This window comes from Harmonia axyridis, chromosome 2 (genome assembly GCF_914767665.1).
Source record: "Harmonia axyridis chromosome 2, icHarAxyr1.1, whole genome shotgun sequence".
Classification (NCBI taxonomy): domain Eukaryota; kingdom Metazoa; phylum Arthropoda; class Insecta; order Coleoptera; family Coccinellidae; genus Harmonia; species Harmonia axyridis.
This window is the reverse complement of record NC_059502.1, coordinates 63,761,853-63,782,857: the sequence shown is the minus strand read 5'-3', so window position 1 is coordinate 63,782,857 and position 21,005 is coordinate 63,761,853. Positions and strand designations below refer to the sequence as shown.

General features: G+C 33.8%; 1 protein-coding gene across 4 annotated transcripts in view; it reads right to left on the bottom strand.

Moving 5' to 3' along the window:
• The window catches only part of LOC123673803 (proton-coupled amino acid transporter-like protein CG1139), a 31,071-nt gene extending 10,648 nt beyond the window's left edge, over positions 1-20,423 (bottom strand). Inside the window, exons 1-4 of one of the 4 annotated variants that reach the window (XM_045608488.1) lie at positions 20,285-20,423; positions 20,166-20,222; positions 2,647-2,765; positions 812-892 (exon numbers count right to left, since the gene is read on the bottom strand). In XM_045608488.1, coding sequence (XP_045464444.1) covers positions 812-892; positions 2,647-2,690 — 125 coding nt within the window. In that variant the 5' untranslated portion in view covers positions 2,691-2,765; positions 20,166-20,222; positions 20,285-20,423. Of the gene's footprint in view, positions 1-811; positions 893-2,646; positions 2,766-11,876; positions 12,103-20,165; positions 20,223-20,284 lie in introns of those variants that run through there. The other 3 variants (XM_045608490.1, XM_045608489.1, XM_045608487.1) reach the window with 3 other exon arrangements.
• Positions 20,424-21,005: the final 582 nt, after the last annotated feature.

The following is a 21,005-nucleotide window of genomic DNA, read 5'->3' as shown; positions in this document are numbered from 1 at the left end:
GGAAACAGTAATAAAATATGTGGCACCCCTACAATAAACCAAAGCTACTTACTTAAGCGTCAAATTCATTTCCTAAGCATTTTTTTTGAAAAATGCAAAATAATTGTAATAACTTCAACACGCATCGATTATCAGACTTGAAATTCTCAGATCCAAATATGTAACAAGGGTAGCTTCTTTACGTAGATATGATAAAGGAATCGATTATTTCACTGAGAAATATGCTCGAACTACCCTCAAAAAAATTATGAATATCCATAAAAGAAAAAAAGGTGTATGTGGCGCCCCCAACGAAGAGAGCAATAATTACATCAAGTTCGAATTCGACACCTCAAAAAACCTCTAAATACCAATTTCCGTTCAATAGGTCAATATTTCGAATGTTATTCCAAAAAAACGAAAATTAAACAAAACGTTTCTGGATATATATTTTTTTGGAAAAATCATATTAGAATATTGTGTAGATTGTCAAAGTACTTCATCACCCAGTATACATATTTCGAATTGGTTCGATCCACTGATAAAGAAACCGTGGTCGAATTCAATTCTGACTGTTCTAATCACAATAAATCTAGAAAGCAAAATCTAGAACCTTTTTTTCAGAGTTGGTATGGTTCAAATGCCGCAACTCTTCGATCTGACTAGGGGTTCCATGAATATAGCCATTGAAAAATTTATTTTCCTGATTTTTCCAAATTAACGATTTCAAACTGCAAAAATTTATATTCCCAGAAAATGTACTCATTGACAACAGTAAGTAATGATTGAAAAATGTAATGAAAAATATTAAAAAAATGATAGAAGTACTTACGAGGTCGGATGTTCAACTTTTCTGTATAAATGTGGGTCATAATCATCTTCTCCGGTCACCTCTTCCTTATCCGTGCCATATCTGATAATAAAGAATAATAACTTTTAATTATCCACTGATTCTTCAATAAGTGTAGACCTACAAAAATTATTCAAATATTCCTATCCATTAAAATAATATTTTTCAATGTATATTCCCATTGCATAATTCAAGATAGGTTTATCAATTTTGTGGTTTTTGTTGATGTTCTCGGGAATAACTCCATTCTTTATTTCATGATTGTATAAAAAAAAGGAAAATAAATTGAACATTAGATGAATCTTCCTCTGAATTATTTCTGAACAAAATCTGTTCCGAGAATATTTTTGACTGTTGACATAATAATGTGATACCTACATATACCTAATTTTCTTCTTAAAACACATTTGATAGCATTAAACAGCTTGATCTTGATAATATGAAAACAGTTTCCCGCAATAGTTTCACAGTCGTCAAAAATATTTTTGATGATTATTGACGTTTTGTGGAGCACAGTCGAAATCATAATATACAGAGTGAGTCGTTAGAAATTAGAAATCGTGAAACTCTGAAAAGTAGACCCTAAATTATGAGTATTGAGCGCAACTAGCCCCATTTAAATGGGGCTTGCTCAAGAGACGCAAAGTATTCGAGTTAACAATATTATTCCTAAATGTCATTCAGATGAAATTCACAGAATTGATGAGTGTAAATGGTATTACTATATGTAACGAGCGTTTAAAATTCGTGGACAAGAGTGCTGTGGCGAATTAGAGTTAATTTTCTGTGATTACATGAAGCGATTAGCTTGTACCATATTTAGTTCCCAGATTTGAAGTATGTAAACAAATGTGAGTGATATGCTACAAGCTAAGCGCCACTTGCAATCACAGAAAATCAACTCTAATTTTTCCACAGCATTCTTGACCACGAATTTTAATGAACGCTCGTTATATTACACAGCAGGATGAATAGAGATTTCTCACATTTCAGCTCATGAGCTGAAATAGAAACTAGAAACTAAAACCCTCCATGGAGGGTTCATATTTTAGGCCATAAATATTTATGATTGCTCCTTTTCAACGATTCACCGTGTAGCATTATTATGGAACAATGACAAGTTGAAGCTATAAAAAATATAACGTTTCAACATTTCTTGAATATTAGAAATGCGACCATATATTCATTTTGCTCATTGGAATTGGCTTATTGAAAATATTATATAACAGATAAAAATTCAAATTACTTTCAACGAAATAAGATAATTATGTTAGTTTAAAATTATATATGGAATTTAATTTTTTTTCTTCAAAATCTAAGGTCTGCTAGCGACAGGAAAAAATGTGAATAGTTCTATAATTGTTTTCGTAATTTTTTAACAGTAAATAGATAACTTGTGAAATTAATGTAGGTAATGAATAATCAGTCATAACAATTCTCTCCATTAATTAAAACATTTATAACCTTTGTACGTTTATAGAGAGCGATCTTTAAACTCAAACTGATGTGCCAAATATTGCTCCAAAGTTTAATGGGGAACTTTTAGATGAACTTGGCATGAATTAGACAGTCTAGATTTAATTGTGATCCTTGGATTAAAACACATCTTGTTTGTGCCGCCTTCGGTGTAAGAGTTCAATATTCACGATAATGAAATGAATGTACATATATTAGTGAGATCTATCTCTTAGGCTTAGAATATGTATATGTATTTCCAATATCTCTGTAAAATGAGATATTTCATTTTGTAGCATTCTAACCTATCCTGTTTCGGCTGGTTAATGAGTCCTGAAAAAATGTATCATTTCACAACTCACTTTTCATTGCCAACATTCCGAAGTTTGAGTGATTCGTTCTCCATTGCCAACGGATATTTTTCTTCAAGATACACAATAGAAAACTAGTTTTTCTATTCTCATAGGTGATTTCATCCGATCTGTAACAAAAAAATTCATAAATTATTTTTGGGGTTTAGAAGCTGATTTTGAATAATCAAATCAAAAAACTATTATTTATTTACATATATTCTTTTCCTATTGATTTCGATTTATGAGGGGTCAAAATTAGAGAGATTTTTGTGATATAAAACTCAATTCAATTTTAGATGAAACCTCTTGAGTATGATTCGCAGGATAATAGGACAGCTTATATCAATTAATCTTGGAGGCTAGTATGCAGATGCAAGTGGAAAAATTTGACTCAAATTCTCTTTTCAATAAAAAAGTATAAGACGTATGATCAATCAAATAGAATCAACATTTCCAATGAATTCTCAAACTAATTGATTAGAATTTAACATTCTGATGACGTACGTGATTCATTTGAATTCAAATTGAAATATTCGTGCTTTTCTTTTCTGTTTTTGGTGTATGAGTATTTGGTGTATGACGAAATTTTGATGTGATTCTGATTGAAATATAATTGCAAATCTCCTGAAGGGATTTATTTTATTTTCACGATAAATTGACATCTGTTTTCAATAGCTTTTCTGTGAAGACCTACAGGGTGGCATGAAATTATCTGATTCACTTCAAATTCAACACCACCATATTGCATTAAATTTTTCTCAAATTATAGCCTTCTTATCTTTTTGGGTAATATTAAGGGAGAAATGACTATGATCTTTCATTTATCAGGTGTACAAATTTGCTTCCGCCGTTTTGGAATAGATGGATGTAGCGGTAAGATGGTAGTCGAAATGAATAGATCGTAAATGTCATACAATAAGATTAGGTATTTGTAAACATAACGCCATCGAAACATTAATCGATATGTGTCTGCATCATGAAGTTATTCTCGATTAAACATGTCAGCTTACGAGCCAAATTTTCGATATTTGTGAGAAGTTTTAATTGTCGGCTTCAAAACGAAGGAATATGCGGCTGAGGCTCATCGAATGCACTCAAATACCTATGATGAGGCCGCTATTAGTGAAAGAAGAGTGGTTTCGACGCTTCAAGAACGGTGATTTTCACGTTGAAACGATGATGGCCAGAACGTTACATTCAATGGTGATTGGTATAGAGCCATGATTACTAACTTTTTCATTCCTGAATTGAACAGCCATGATGTCCAGGAGCTGTGGTTCCAACAAGACGGCGCAACATGTCACACAGCTCTTGCCACAATCGATTTATTGAAAGACACGTTTGGTGACCGCCTAATTTCACTTTTTGGACCTGTGAATTGGCCTCCAAGATCTTGTGATTTAACACCGCTAGACTACTTTCTGTGGAGCTATGTAAAGTCATTGGTCTATGCGGATGAGCCACAAACCCTTGACCATTTGCCGATATACGGCTACAAATGTTGGAAAAAGTCATCGAAAATTCGACGTCCAGCTTGGACTACATCCGAGCCAGCCGTGGCGGTCATATGCCAGAAATCATATTTAAAATGTAATGCCACAAGATTATCTTGCGGATAAATAAAATTCATTTCAATCGAATAATCCATCATTGTTTAATTGCAATTTAAAGTTCTATAGCTCTAAGAAAAACACCCTTTACATGAACAGCCCTCTCTAATTTTCGTCAAGTATTCATTCTTTAAAAATTTTCGCACTCACCCTGTAGACGTAATCCGTATAGAATAAATGTAATTATTATCAAAATACTACGGCCCAATATGAAATATACTATATCAGAATGCCAAATCAAATGGGATACATTCACTCTCACTAGAACAACAAAATAATTGATGATTCGGTCGTTTTATTGAATCACGTACTACATATGCATAGCACTTAATTGATCTAGAAGGCACCGACATGCCATCAGTTCAGTTATTTAATACTTCATACTTATACATTGAACTTCATGATGCACAAATTTTCATTAAGGATTTGCATACCAAGAAAACGATTACGTTTTATATGATTGGTGTATAGGCATCCGAGGTATTCAGACGATATTTAATATCTTAATTAGCAGTTTGTAATCAATTGTGTCCGACAGAAATGCCTTGGAAGAAAAGATCGTTGATAGTTTTTGAAACATTTGGAATTTGGATAAAATATTTTTTTGTATATTTTTTCAACAACTGGTATGTTGTATCATTCGAAATAAATAATTTAGTATTCGTGAAACTTACACCAGTTTATTTTAATCACCGACACCTTCGAAGATGTAAAGAATGTTTTTTTAGAGCTATAGAACTTCAAATTGCAATAAAACAACGATGGATTATTCGATTGACATGAATTTTATTTATCCGCAAGATAATCTTGTGGCATTACATTTTAAATATGATTTCTGGCATATGACAGCCACGGCTGGCTCGGATGTAGTCCAATCTGGACGTCCAATTTTCGAGGACTTTTTCCAACATTTGTGGCCGTATATCGGCAATAACACGGCGAATGTTGTCTTCCAAATGGTCAAGGGTTTGTGGCTTATTTGCATAAATCAATGACTTTACATAGCCCCACAGAAGGTAGTCTAGCGGTGTTAAATCACAAAATCTTGGAGGCCATTTCACAGGTCCAAGACGTGAAATTAGGCGGTCACCAAACGTGTCTTTCAATAAATCGATTGTGGCACGAGCTGTGTGACATGTTGTGCCGTCTTGTTGGAACCACAGCTCCTGGACATCATGGTTGTTCAATTCAGGAATGAAAAAGTTAGTAATCATGGCTCTATACCGATCACCATTGACTGTAACGTTCTGGCCATCATCGTTTTTGAAGAAGTACGGACCAATGATTCCACCAGCCCATAAAGCGCACCAAACGGTCAGTTTTTCTGGATGTAGCCAGAAGTGCGCTTCATCGCTACCTAAACAAAATAAAATGGACGTAGTGCGCGATACGTATTCCGCACAGAATCATTATTTTCGAAATGAAATTGCACTATTTCCAAGCGTTGTTTAGGCGTGAGTCTATTCATGATGAATTGCCAAACCAAACTGAGAATAAATCACTTGACAGCTGTTGAATCGGTCGTCATCTCGAACAGTAATGCCAACTTAAAGTTATATACCTCGAAAAAAAACACCCGTTATAAGAACTATTTGGAAAAAAGGTACAAAATCAGTTGCAATACCGCATTGATCCACCTAACTCGAGAATAGGTCATATGAATTTTAAAGGCGCAAAGAAATTTCAGAATATTATTTCTCGGAAACTCAATAAAACATAATCATGAAATTGGAAAGTTTATTGTTACGAGGATACTTAATACCATTGTTTTTGGGACAGAGTCTTAGTGGTTTAGGAGTAAAGAATTTTTGCTATTTGGATTTGTGAACAAATTCCTGCCGCATAATATTCATGATGATTCTAGATATTTGGGTGATGAATCATGTTAACTTTGAAAGGTTTTTTGCCTTCAAAATTCACAAATCTAGGAATATCAATACGCTATTGAAACTCATTTTATGCAAATAGGTGTCAGTCTTCGAAAAAAGCTCTCAACGTCTGATGAAACGATTATTTCATTACAAAACCTGAACTACGAAAATTTCGGCAGCGATTAATAATTATTTTCTTCAACCAATTCCAAAGATTCATTTTTCGAATTATTTATCCGAAAGTAATATTTGTGTCAAATTAGGATCTACTATCAAAAAATTACGGGTACAAAAAAAATTTTTTTTTAATGACTTGGCTGTTTGGGCTCCATAAGTAATCCCAACGATTTTGTATGATCATTTGAATATAGTTACTGACCGGTAGCAATTGTATTAGTTGATATGAAGGATAAGATTAGATTAGATAAGAGGAGGGGCGAAAGATCATCTGACCTCGCATGTACCTTGACCTAAAGATCTACGCACTGTTTAAGTGCAATAATGGCTCAATGCACTTGTTTCAGCTTTAAAAACCCAGAGTCAAGGTGTTGTAGCCTTTTCCGGTGAACACTTTCACATTCGCATACCAAGTGTTTGGCTATCTCAATGGCTTCTTGACAGAAGCGACAGCTTTTCTCATGTTCTCTCAGAGGATATATGGAAGTATGTCCTGTGAGTGCGCCTGTCAGTTTTTTTTTTTAATTCCTATTCACTGGGTGAGGATACTTTTTTGTCTAGCTTGTCGAAAAGGACAGCATTGGAAGGCCAATTGTCGAAAATGTTGATGAAATCATGGACATTGTCGAGTCCGACCGTCATGGATGCACTGTTTCGATTGCCCAAGAGCTGAAAATTTCACAAAAAAATCGACTCATTTTTGAAGCGGTTGGTTACTGGTGATGGAAAGTGGATCACTTACGACAACGTCAAGCGAAAACGGTCGTTGTCGAAACGCGTTGAACTGCCAGAAATGGTGACCAAGCTAGGATTGGAGGCCAAGATCTTTTGATGTGAGTTTGGTGGGATTAGTAGGGAGTTATCTGCTATGAGCTGCTCCCCTACAGCACAACTGTTAACTGGAAACTGTACTGTCAACTATTGGACTGTCTGAAGGAAGCAATCGCCCAGAAGCAGCCAGCTTTGGCCAATAGGAGAGGATTTGTGTTTCATCTGGACAACACCAGGCCACTCACATCGATAGTGATTCATCAGAAGCTCTGGGAGCTCAGTTGAGAGGGTTTTTATGCACCCATCTTGTAATCCGGACTTGGCACCAAGTGATTACAATCTGTTTCTGTCTCAATTTTTTGCCAAGGAACTCAAAATTCGAAACTGCCACAGATAGTCACTAAACCCCTAGCCTAATTTTGGCTAATGATGAATGAATATCTAATGAAGAATTCATCATTCGATAATCGCTGCAACTTTGAAGATTCTTGGTTTTTCGTTTGAGATATCGCGTTCATGACCGGAAAACGTTTCTTCACAATGATCATTCGAAATTTTAGAAAAAGTTATTTTTAGAATCCTATGTAAATGGTTGAATTAAGAGCGAAGGTGCAAAGAAGACATTTGATCTGCATCACGAGTTCTACAACATTTAAAAAATTCGAGCAACTTCATCAAAAGCCAATTTCCTTTGATGAAGGGCGTGGTTCTTTGCTATGTGAGTAATCATTGGCAGGTTTTCACCCATTCATTAAATGCTGCGTACTTCTGCATCAAACCTGCTCCACAAATATAGAGTCTTCGAGTTGTTCTTTTTGAAAATTACTATGTTTACGATCAGCTGATTCATTTTTTATATTTCTATAGCTAAAGATAGGATCAAATTGAGATCAAGTGCAATTACTCAATTAACCCACAAAGTGAACTGCCATGACGTTTTAAAATGACTTGATCACTTTTATGGAATCAAAATTTGAAACGGTAGTATTTACGGAACGGAGATCCGAATATGGATAGACCGATGGACAGAAATTCTTTGAAGACTGTTATTGATTCGCTCCTTTTGGTCTAAAGACATTACAGGCTTAGTATTCGTTGTTCGAGGAACAATCGCTCAAATATGCAACAATGACTTTCAAGTACTTATTTGTTTAAATTTTAGTTGTTTTAAAGAAATAATTCAGTACTTGAAAGGAGAAGGGTTATCTCATATTATTTTGGAACTTTTCCAATAAAATTGTAAAAAAAAAATCTATTCACTATGTGTATACTCGCTGAGATCCCATTGTATGGAGAATGTTACTCTTGCAAACCGGTGATTCTTGTGTCTATGTTCCTTTGACAGAATTCGCAGAATTTCTCCTTTTTATTTGCTAATTACAACGTTATTTTACTTGAATAAGCATTCTCATCGTTTACAGTCATGAGCGATCTTTCAAATAACAAAGCTCTATATCATTTCATACAATATCTGTATGTTTTAGACTATAAAGGGCCCAATCGATAAAGCACGAATCATAAATTCGCATTCATAAATGGAATTAAATTTAGCTATGGAAATTGTTATTCTACATCCCAATGTTCAATTTCAATTAACGAATTCGATTCCATCTGCATTGAATCCGTAGTTTTGAGATGATCAGGAAAACAAAATTTATCCGCCACATATACGGAACCCCTAGTCGTGTTTTCTTATTAACAGCAATATTCGATATCTGAAACTACCTTACAAATTTTTAGTTTTCAAATTGTTCCTTTCGGGAGTTATCGTTATTGTTTACGGGCGGCCAGAATTGAATTTTACCTCGGTATTTATCATCAGTGAGTCGAACTGTATCGTTTGAGACAATTTTCGCATATAAAATCAGAAAGTTATACATATCTATTCTTTCTTTTGTTCTTATATCGCGAAGAAATAATAAAACAGTCTGCTGGAGGACGACTACTCAAAAATAAACCATGGCTACTTATTATACTTATTACAGTTATGAGCAAATAAATCAAATTAATTTATAGACCAAAGAATATGTCACAGCCTACATAATACAGAAGATAAGAAATATTAACTTTTCTATATGTTTCGGTCATTTAAAAAATTAATATTCAGTGGAATAATTCTATTATGATGTATAATATGAAGTTAATATTATTGGATATTTATAATGGTAGTAGTATTATCTTTGTTGAAGTTGGAATGGATTATTAATCTACAAAAAAAAGCAATCACGATTTTCCACCAAATTGTACTCAACCAAAAAAAAGCCAAAAAAAAATAAAAATGCTTCAGTAATGAAAACTTATGGTAGAACCTGAAGCAGACAGCGAATTTTTGAAAACGGAATATACAGGGTGTTTTTTCAACCTTCAAATTTGATCTGAACTTATCATAATTCCCACCCTGTATTTTTGAGAAAGTGTTGGAATTATTGAAAGTAGACAATCAGATTGTTCTACACTGAAAATTTCATCAATATTGATAAAGCCTCAATCAAACATTGTTTCGAAACTGCCTTGACTAGTGTAAACTTCTCCTAAAATCTGACGGTCTCCTCTGGAATCACCCTGTATGTTTATACATAAACAGTGCATTATCTAACGATTCATCATTCCTCCTAATATAATCATGAATTAATCAATTTGAGTTGGAATCATAAATTTCATCCATTTGGCTATTTGCTGGACAAATAATATTTCTATTCCTCTAGACGCATTTACAAGGACTACTTAGATATAATGCACCACGGAATACACTTGGTTCTTCAAGCTCGAAATAAAAAAACACGAGTTCAAATAGCTTCAATAATTGAGCACTCAGATATTCATAAACTGTTGCACAGAATATTCGGAGTTGACTAATATGCGGTGAAGTTGAGAGAATACTGTCTAAACTAATTCCTTCTGATGTGTTCAATTACGTATAATAAAGGTAACATATTCTTCAAATCTTCAGGCTCTCTAATTGACCATTCATGTTCAGTTAAACATCCTTCATGTATCAATAAGTCACTATCCCACAGACCCACATCCATTTTAACATATCTGGTGTCTCAAATCTCAGAATCTCTTCGAGCTATGGAAAAAATGACCAAAATTTCGTGCTCAATTTTGGAAAGAATTAATTCTGTGACAACCGCAAGCGCAACCTTATGAATTCAAGAAAAGGAAAAAATTGGCAAATGGCGTGAAATGAAATGTTCTCATGACATCTTTATTACTGGTGCCATAAACATAAACATTTTAAAAACACTTTTTTAGTAGCATCCATTGGTGCAATCATCTGTTTCTTTTTGTTATTCGTTTTGAAGTTATAATACACAATTGAGTTTCTTCAAATGTAAACCATAAAAATTTCTATAACAAACAAAATCGCTTTTCTTTCTCCTTTTTTGAAATATATAGCATGATATAGGTATAAATTTATTATTAAACTTTTAGAATCATCAAAGCTCAATTTCACACGGCAAATCTATCAAGATAATCTGTGAACTTCAGACAATTAAAATTTTCTTATGATTCTGAATTGAATCAATTCAGAAAATGAAATTCAATTTGGAAACGGAAAAAAAAGACATTGCAGGTTTTTTGTCATTTTGAAATTAATTTTCAGTTCTTCACCTTTACTGAATTGAGCACTCAAAAATACTCGGATGTGTCTAGAAAACGTAGCTTCGAAGGTTATACCTAACTGACCACTCTCAAAAGAATTTAGCTCAGAAATGACGTTAACACCCTGTATCTCGCTTATGCTCCGAAAACGAGGTATATGTCATAAGGCACTAATGATTTTCCCGGTTTATAATAAAACACCCTGTATAGTTCTTATGATACGTAGATTAAGAATTGAAATGGTTAATATATACCGTTTTTTGGGCTTTTCAATAAAATTATTCACTTCTTAGTCAAGATTCAAATATAAGAAAAAAATATTATTAGCAAGTATAATTGGCCAATAAATCTTGCAATGTTATTTCGATTGTTGATTCGACAAAATCCCCAGTAATTTCGAAATGTCATATTTAAAAATTGTTGTATTTCTACTCAGCGCTTCAGCCATAATTAGAAATAAGGACTTACAAGTTTGGACTTTGCATATCTGACACATTGGCGTGCAAATATTTTCTCGATCTTTCGTATATTACACAAATCAAAGATACTTGACACCGGAAAATCGGTTTACAATTTCAGGAAACAGCAGATCCGTTTAAATTCATCCCAGTTTTGAAGCAGAGAAAAAAGATTTGGTGACTTCAATTATTTTACTGGACGACTTGATGTTGCATCGAATTCATTGATATACTATGATATAACTCTATAATAATCATTTTTTTTTGAAATCCGACCTCGGCTGATAGCTTCACCTATTGGCAAGAAACAAAAATTCAATTTATTTTTACATTTAAGGATGAAACATTCGGCAAACTGTCAATTAGCCAATAGGCCGATATTGTTCAATTTAACGTCTGTAATAAGCCATTATGACATACCCTATCGGAAGATGCGATAATCGTCCAATAAAAAAGTTATCAATCAAAGTTAAATCACTCTTACGCATGTTGAATCAAATCAATTAATGGCCTAGTTCTTCGGAATGGATGATTCTCTTGTCCAACCAGCCGAAAAGTTGGCAAAACGTTTAACATATCGCAATGAGCAATTTCATAAATATTTACGAGACAAATTCATTCACCTCTGGGTATTCTAATTGTGGAGAAGGCAATTATTATTGGGAAGACTCCAAACTTCGTTCGGATGCAATTCTTATGCGAGAGAAGGAAAATAAAATGCAACAACAGAAGCGTTGATTACGTACCAATTTGAAATGCATCCGAATCACACTAAGAACAGACACAAATTAGTGGAGACTTTTGATGCACTCAGGCTTGACTCTAACACTGGATTGATAGCCCGTCTGTGTGGAACTCACTCAGAGGGAATAGGTTATCGTGTGTGCGTAGCCCGAACGTTGAGTTATTCTGTTTCGCACAGGATAGAGATGTATACGTCTGAGGCTAATGAGCAGTTTCCTGGTACTGTTGGTCCTCATGAAATTTTGTGATTACCTCATTGTCGCGAACAGGATTGGAGATGGCAGGGATCCAAGGGAAAGAATTCTGAGGCGTTCTCGTCAATCACGCGAAAGAACATGACGGGTGTTCGACAGGAATAGCCGGGAATTAGGCACATTTTCGGATATGGAACAACACTGCAATTTTATACAGTGTTCTATTGTTTTCTTCTCATTTACCGAATATTTCTAGTCGTACCTACACTCAGAGAATTTCGGATGTATTGAATCTCAATTCCTTTTGTGATTGTAATTGTTTCATAGACAGAGGATGTTATATATTTTTGAAATCAGAAAAAATTAATCTTACAAAAAATGGCACAGAAATCTGGTGTTTGAAAAAACAAAACTTTCTACGCCACTGGATTCTACGTAAAAAGGTACCTGTACAAATGTTTTAATTTCAGAGCTCTATTATCATTATTAGCGGAGATATAATTTGTTTTGGATATCGTCATTTTTCGCTTATAACTCGAAAACAAAAGAGGGTGGCCAAAAATGAATACTAGTTTTATTAGAACGAGAATGGGGTAGGTATACTAAACGGTGTTTTTTTTTAGAGCTATAGAACTTTAAATTGCAATAAAACAACGATGGATCATTCGATTGACATAAATTTTATTTATCCGCAAGATAATCTTGTGGTATTACATTTTAAATATGATTTCTGGCATATGACTGCCACGGCTGGCTCGGATGTAGTCCAATCTGGACGATGACTTTTTTCAATATTTGTAGCCGTATATCGGCAATAACACGGTGAATGGTGTCATCCAAATGGTCAAGGGTTTGTGGCTTATCCGCATAGACCAATGACTTTACATAGCCCCACAGAAAGTAGCCTAGCGGTGTTAAATCATAAGATCTTGGAGGCCTTTTCACAGGTCCAAAACGTGAAATTAGGCGGTCACCAAACCTGTCTTTTATTAAATCGATTGCGGCACGAGCTGTGTGACATGTTGCGCCGTCTTGTTGGAACCACAGTTCCTGGACATCATGGTTGTTCAATTCAGGAATGGAAAAGTCAGTAATCATGGCTCTATACCGATCACCATTGACTGTAACGTTCTGGCCATCATCGTTTTTGAAGAAGTACGGACCAATAATTCCACCAGCCCATAAATCGCACCAAACAGTCAGTTTTTTTTTATGTAACGGTGTTTCGACATACACTTGAGGATTAGCTTTACTCCAAATGTGGCAGCTTTGTTTGTTGACCATTCAACTGCTCTGATGGACGATTTTGTCGACGATAAAATGGACGTAGTGCGCGATACGTATTCCGCACAGAACCATTATTTTCGAAATAAAATTGCACTATTTGCAAGCGTTGTTCAGGTGTGAGTCTGTTCATGATAAATTGCCAAACCAAGTTGAGAATAAATCACTTGACTGCTGTTGAATCATCTTGAACAGTAATGCCAACTCAAAGTTATATACCTCGAAAAAAAACATCCTATATATCCAAAGTCACTTGGAGGAAGCCAGAATATTTCGATTAAAAAAGGGTTGTCTTCTTCTGTTTCCAGAAATTCCTTTGGGGCCAGTGAATTTATCGCCTAACAATCATTTCAAATAATTCCGGTATTTAGCGGAACGCGGTATCCACTTCAAAGGGACATTTGGCCAAGCATTTTTATGGACTAGTTCAAGTGACTTTGGATATACTATATCAGATTTTCACCATCTCCTCTGGTTTAAAAGTTGTAGTGCTAAAACATCGAAATTTGCCCACCCTGTACAGGATATCCCAAATTCGATTCTCACTGGAAGCAAGTCCAGAATTATGAGACTTAAAGGAAACATCTTTGAGGATCTTGAATCTTTCTCGAGTTACAGGGCAGTCCTATTTGAGAAACACCAACTATCCTCTATATCTACTAAACCTTAATTGATTTCTATGATTTGTTATGAATATCATATTAAATCATGAAAATTAGTGAAAAAAACTATTTAGAAGTTTTGAATATCTTGAATAGAAACTAAAATATAGCGAAATATTTCAAACTATAATTTTTCGAAAACAAATCAATATAACTATAGTCTGCTTTCTGATCTTATTATTTCGAATAAAAAAATCAGTGATCTCTAAGTCTTATAGTTCTCGAGATGCTTTCAGTGAGCATCGAATTTAAGAACACTTTTTGTGAAGAGCTTGTTTAGTTTTAACAACATAATGTATAGAATATTCCAAAGTAATAAATAGGTACTTATTTTTAACTTGCCAAAGCAAATATTATGTGTTATAATGTTCAACACTTTGAGAGGACTCGAAAACCATTTATGTACACCCCACAATGATGATGGTAATTAGAGTTTTATGAAATGGCTTATGTGAACTCGAAAGTAACGTTCACAAAATATATACAGGGTGGTCCAACGAAAACTTAACACCTTGATTTTCCGACTTTGAAATAAAAATGTGGAAAATCACTCAGACCCCCTAATTTCTGATTCGAGGGGGATCAACTTTTCCGCTTTTTCATCCCCGTAACTTCAACCCCCTAAAGGGGATGAGCATAACTCCTTGATTTTGAATAGGGATAACGGGTGTTGCAATAACTAATTTTGAAGATCGTAACGAGTACTATCTGACTCTAAAATTTCGCTTCAAATAATATCCATCGATAATTAAATAAAAGTAAAAATAGTGTAATTTCGTTATCGATGGAAAATATTGAAGACAAATTTCAGGATCAGATAGTACTCGATAAAATCTTCAAAATAAAGTATCGCAACACTCCTCATCCCTATTCAAAATCAAGGGGCTATACTCATCCCCATTATGGAGTTACAGTTACGGGGATGTGAAGAGTTGATGAGTTGTAACCCCTCGAATCAGAAATTGATAGATCCGAGCGATTTTTCACATTTTCATTTTAGAGTCTGAAAATTGAGGTGTTGAGCTTTGGTTGGACCACAGTGCATATTAGTTTCCTCTACAATTACTCATACATAAATAAATAAAAAGAGCACAAAATTTTATACTTTTTCGAAATACAATAACTGCTAAAAATGAAACAATTTGATATACAATGACTACACAATTAAAAATAAACAAAATTGTATATTTTATTTTATAAAATATAAGAATAGTAGCGATGACACTTAATAATAAATATTGTTCATGATGGTTATAGGGTTTTTGCGTGGTAGTTCTATGTTTTTTCCTATCATAATAAAATAATTTTCACCTAATTACTAAAGAGATAGCATTCATTGAAAATAAATATCTCAGCTAAATCAATTTCACTGAAATACCACTTATACCACCTCGAGGCATTATCATCAATAATTGTACTAACTATACGTTTACCTTCAAAGTGTTTGAGTACCTAATTTTTTTAATAAATAAATATATAATTATTTATGTGAGATATTATTTTTGAACGCTCGTTAACTGAACAGATTACTCTATAATTTCATCTTTTCATCACAAATTGGAGCTGAATGGCCAAACGAAAAAGATCCTGAGGCGAAACTTATCGATGACTAATTCGTGGTCGAATTTAAGAATGTCCGGCCGTAAAATCGATAACTCTCTGACGAAACTTTAAATTTTCTTAGGGGACTGAATCTCTAATGTTAGTGAATGAAATTTTGTTTTCCTATTGATTTTGATAGAAATGAAAATTTTCACTCATATAACAATTTGTTGCTTCTCACAGAATTTCATGTTCATCGCATACTCGAAAGCAGAGAAAAAATCTTTAAAGTCTGACAGAAACAGAAATCCCATCAAATTTGTATGAAAAAACCAAAAGGTCGCAAAGCCATAGCTTCAAGCGTTCTGGAGTTATGGCCAAAAAAAGATATTTTTCAACTGATGCACTGAAAAACATCATTTTGTCTTTTTTCGGCCATAACTCCAGAACGCCTGAAGCTATGGCTTTGCGACCTTTTGGTTTTTTCATACAAATTTGATGGGATTTCTGTTTCTGTCAGAACTTAAAAACACAATTTGGTTTTTCGCAGTGCATTAGTTGAAGAATATCTTCTTTCGACCATAACTTCAGAATGCCTGAAACTATCGCTTTGCGACCTTCAAATTTTTTCATGCAAATTTGATGGAATTTCTGTTTCTGTTAAGAAAATCCTATCATTACATTAGAAATTTTGGAGTAAAATGAAGAAAACAATGAGCTTCTGACTCAGCGCCCCCTATCGAAAGCAGCAAAACAAATTTATCATTCATTCATTCAATTCAAAGTACCATACTTTGGGCAGTGTAAACCCCCACTGTGGACCAAAATATGAGTTGGGCTCAGCAGTAATGCTATGTACCCAAAATCAAGTAATGTAATATAAAATAATTCAATCGATAATAATAGTAATGTGGAATGATTCCTGGGGTCACGGAGTCTAGGATTAACCTATATCATCCCACAGTGTCAAACATAGTTTATAACAAACATCTTCCACATTTATGACGATTTGCTATGTTATAACATCGATTCAGCACACAATCTCACAAACTACAACAATATTTTTAACAGTTACACAAAAATTTTTGAGCTCCAAAATGGGACGGAAGGAAAAGTAGTCATCTCCCTGTAACAACCATTTTGGAACTCCGAAATTTATCATGAATATATTTCGTCCTCAATCAACAAGATATTATCTTTCAGACGAGATCTAATTTGCTCAAAAATGTTGAACCAAACTGAAGTTACAGGCATATATCAATCAGTCAGATTTCTCCCTTTCACCTACCCCAATTTGATGTCGTAAAATCGAAAGTGACAATTCCAAAAGATAGAGAATTTTCCAAGGATTACAGTGATGATATTTTTTCTTCAACTTCATATGAAACATTTTAGAGTAAAATTCATTTTTCTACTCGACGGTAGGTATTACGCCCCCTAGCGTTAGAGGTATGAACTTCAAAACAATTTCCAGTGTGTTTTCTTGTATACTTTAGTAGTAAAAATTTTTACTGCAAGTCTCTACGATGAGTGGATCCTGAGATATAGCCGCTTACCTCGCTTATATGCCCACCCTGTACATGGTGGCTAAACAAACGAATGAACGGAATTGATTTTGACTTAATTGATTGTCTCGTTTTTTTTACTGGAGAAAAATGAATCTTAATGACTATTTAAATTAAGTGAAACACTTCAATTATCTCCAATATTCATTAAGATTGTAAATATTTCTACAATTAAGTATATGAGATTTTTAAAATAGAAGAGTCCTTTCTTTCGAGCGAACCTCAGAAACAACTCCACTTCGTACACCAATGTTTTTCAAAACCCAGTAGATCATCAAATTAACATCAATAATTCAATACAACACACTGAAACCCGATACATTTTCGATTTAAAAATACCTGATAGGAGTGCGAAAAAATAAGCCTAAGAATGGTGAGAATATCGATATGTTTTGGACTTTAAACGAATTGGAGAGCATGTTGTTTAAATTTCGATACCTATATCAATAACAAATGCTAGTGAACAAGACTTTTTCTGTGGGCAAAATAGGGACATGTCCTTGAACGGGTTAAATGAAGATTATCGCTTGTTTTGATTCAATTTCAAAATGTAATTGAATAATATTATTGTTTCGGAATGCTGGAAAATACAGGGTGAGGCATATCAACTCAAATTAAATGAAGAAAGTAATATCATTAATCAGATTGTATTTATTTCTTGTGATTATGTTTTGAAAATCTGAATAAACGCATTTACACCCAGTTGCAGGAAAGTTCATTAACATTTAATGCCGCCTTAAAATTTCAATCCTCCCTTAGTAGCCAATAGGCTCCTTGTATTGGAGGATTGAAGTTTTAATGATGACATTAAATTTTAATGACAGTTCCTGCAACTGGATGATGGTGTTTCTTTTAGGTACGTTTTCGGAGAGGCTATTTTTTTAGACTACTTTGCCAAATGATGGGGGTTGAAAAATTTGAAAATCGTCCCACACACTCTTGTTGGAGTAACAAAAACAATAGAAAATTAAAAAATTATTCGAAAAAATCCAATATTTCTGTGACCAGATATCTGACGGTGTTAATATTTTGAATATTCATTATTATTCATTAATCTCTGCAATATCAAGCTGTGTACAAAATTTTATGCATTGAATAATTACGGAAGAAAATTTGGTTTACTCTGTAGTTTGATAGCTTTTTAGATGAAAATTGTTACGAATAACAGTAACAGATTCTCCTATCATCAGAAACCGACAAGGGCGTAGATCTTTTTTTCCTTGAGGGGGGGGACGTAATCGAAAAAAAATGTTGACTTATATTTATAATGTGTAAAAAGTAATGAGAAGGTTTGAACCAGATTACTCGAAATATTTTTTTTTATTACCAATTCGATTGTTCTTATCTTATACTGGGTGTTCCTGAATTGGACTTACAAGGAAAATGAGAGATACGAAATCGATTGCAGATACGAGAAAACTACAACAAACCAAAAAGTGTAATACTGAACCAGAGTTCCTTTTTAAATTTTTCTGAAATACCAGTGGTTTCCAAAAAAATAATCCCGAAGAAAAGAAGCGGACCTCCTTCCAGAAAAATTCAACCTATAGATTTGCATTTAAAATTCATTACATGATGAAAACTTTAAATTGGAATATCAATGCCAATTCAAGTTGAATATCTCGTGGAGGGAAGGTGCTATGAGAGAAAAACTTGAACTTTAACACTAGTATCTCAAAAACAAAGTGATATTAGACTTTTTTCCTGTAATGATCCGAGAAATCTGTAATTTTCATTTGTAACTTCAATTTAGGAACACCCTGTTGAAAACTGATGTCTTCACAAATAAATTGCAATTTGATTAAAACACAATAAATTATACCACACAGCCAGACAATTTTTCGATGCGAATTACTCAGTTCAGTTCTTTGATAACTACATATTGAAATTTTCGACGAGAATGATATCTGCAAAAAAATGAAAACGAAAAGTGTATACCGAATACAAAAACCACAGATGGCAAATAAGGGGCGATGCCGAGAAAGCGGATAGATAAAGAAAAATAATAAACAGCGAACAAAGACGAGCTCGTAGTACAATAAAAGTACTCATCTCGAAAGCGATAATAAACTCATAAACCTTAAAGGGGTCCGATTTTTTACTGATGTGTCGATTTCAAAGAGAAGTAGAAGGATTATTATTGGTTCATTTTATGGAGAAATTTCTCTTCGTTTTTGTGAGATTTATAATATTTTATATTTTTAAAATCTTGGGGAGGTAATTACCCCTCATTTCTACGCTCATGGATACCGATCAATTAATTTTAAATGTAGAAAACCAATTGAGCACTTGATCATTCTTCAAACGCTCAATTTAGAGCTTAACAATGGGAGAATTGGTTCATGGATATTTTCCAAAATAGTAAATAGGTACCTTCTAGAGTTCTGGAAGCTTCGGAAAATGTTTTATTCTTAGGAACAAAGTTTGGAAATGTGAAAATGTTGAATCAATTATTCATACATAATCAGCAATATACAAATTCTAGGGGTATTATGGGAAACTATGAGACTTGGTGATTAAAAACGTCATTTTTATTTATTTCCCCATTTCAAATTCAGCTGTTTCTACAACATTTCCCTATAATTACAGGCTTTATTGATTCGACGAGATTTATTGATACGAATTATAATCGATAATGCTTTTCATATAATATAAAATAATACCATAAAGCTTAACCAATATATGCATGAATAAATTATATAGCATATAAATTAAGCTTTAGGGCTTCAACTTTATGGAAATCCAGAAAATTGTTCATCCCTTCCAATTGATGGAAATGGATAATACATAAATGATTATATTACTAACTGGAATCATGTTTTATTCAGCTTTAAAATTTTCCTACACCTGGTCGTTGAAAACCTTTAATGTATGTTGGACCGGCATTATATTCAAACTTTATTTCTGATTAAGCCGCTTGTCCTCTACATAACCTAGATCAAGCCAACGAATGTATCGAACTGAGCGTGAGTATTTTATTGCCAATTTTCAAACTATGGAAAGCATCCAGAAATAAAATAAAAGAATATAAACAAGAGTTTTACCTTCATTTATATTGTCCTACAATTCAGTACGATTATAACATGTGATCACTTTTCGTCCTGTGAATGAAGGAAAGAAATGAATAAACCTGACAATGATCTAATGAGAAACATTCAATTACCTGACGAAATATTTGACATATCGACTCACCAACAATTTCAAACATTATCCTGACAGCGGTTTACGTTATATTTTGGGCATATTCATTGCGCAACCAAACACATCCTGAAATAAACTTGTGCGTCCAGACGCCATTTCTACTTCTGATCGCGTCGCGACGGCGCTTTCAATCCCAGAGCAAAAACGGTGGCAACGTTCGTTATAAGGGTGATCACAGGCGTGTAATGAGGGTAGAAATCACTGGGGGCACGCCAGGTGACGCAATTGACAGGGCCCGTCAGGGGTTGAACTTGATACTGTTAACGGTAAATTTGAATTATTTTTTCAACAAGATCTTTTTTTATGGGACAAAATCATGCAGCTAGATATAAGGTCTTCAAGGCATTTCAATGAAAACATAATGAAATGCAGGTTTATCGCATGGCCCGATATAAATTTATAAAAATTAATTTATTTCCCACTTTATAAAACAATAATGGGAAATATATAAAAGTATCAAAAGTTTATTGACAAATTACGGGCAGTTTGGGCCTGCAAACCGGCAATGTGCCGAGACGTCAAATATTGGAGGGCAGCATTTTTTACTTTTATCGAGAAATCCGAATTTCCTGAAAATTCATTCAATCAATTGTATTGAACAATTTCTTTTTTTTCTCCGATTGACAGCAAATTTTGATTTTGCAGATACATATCAAACAGCAAAGTATTACTTTTCACACACC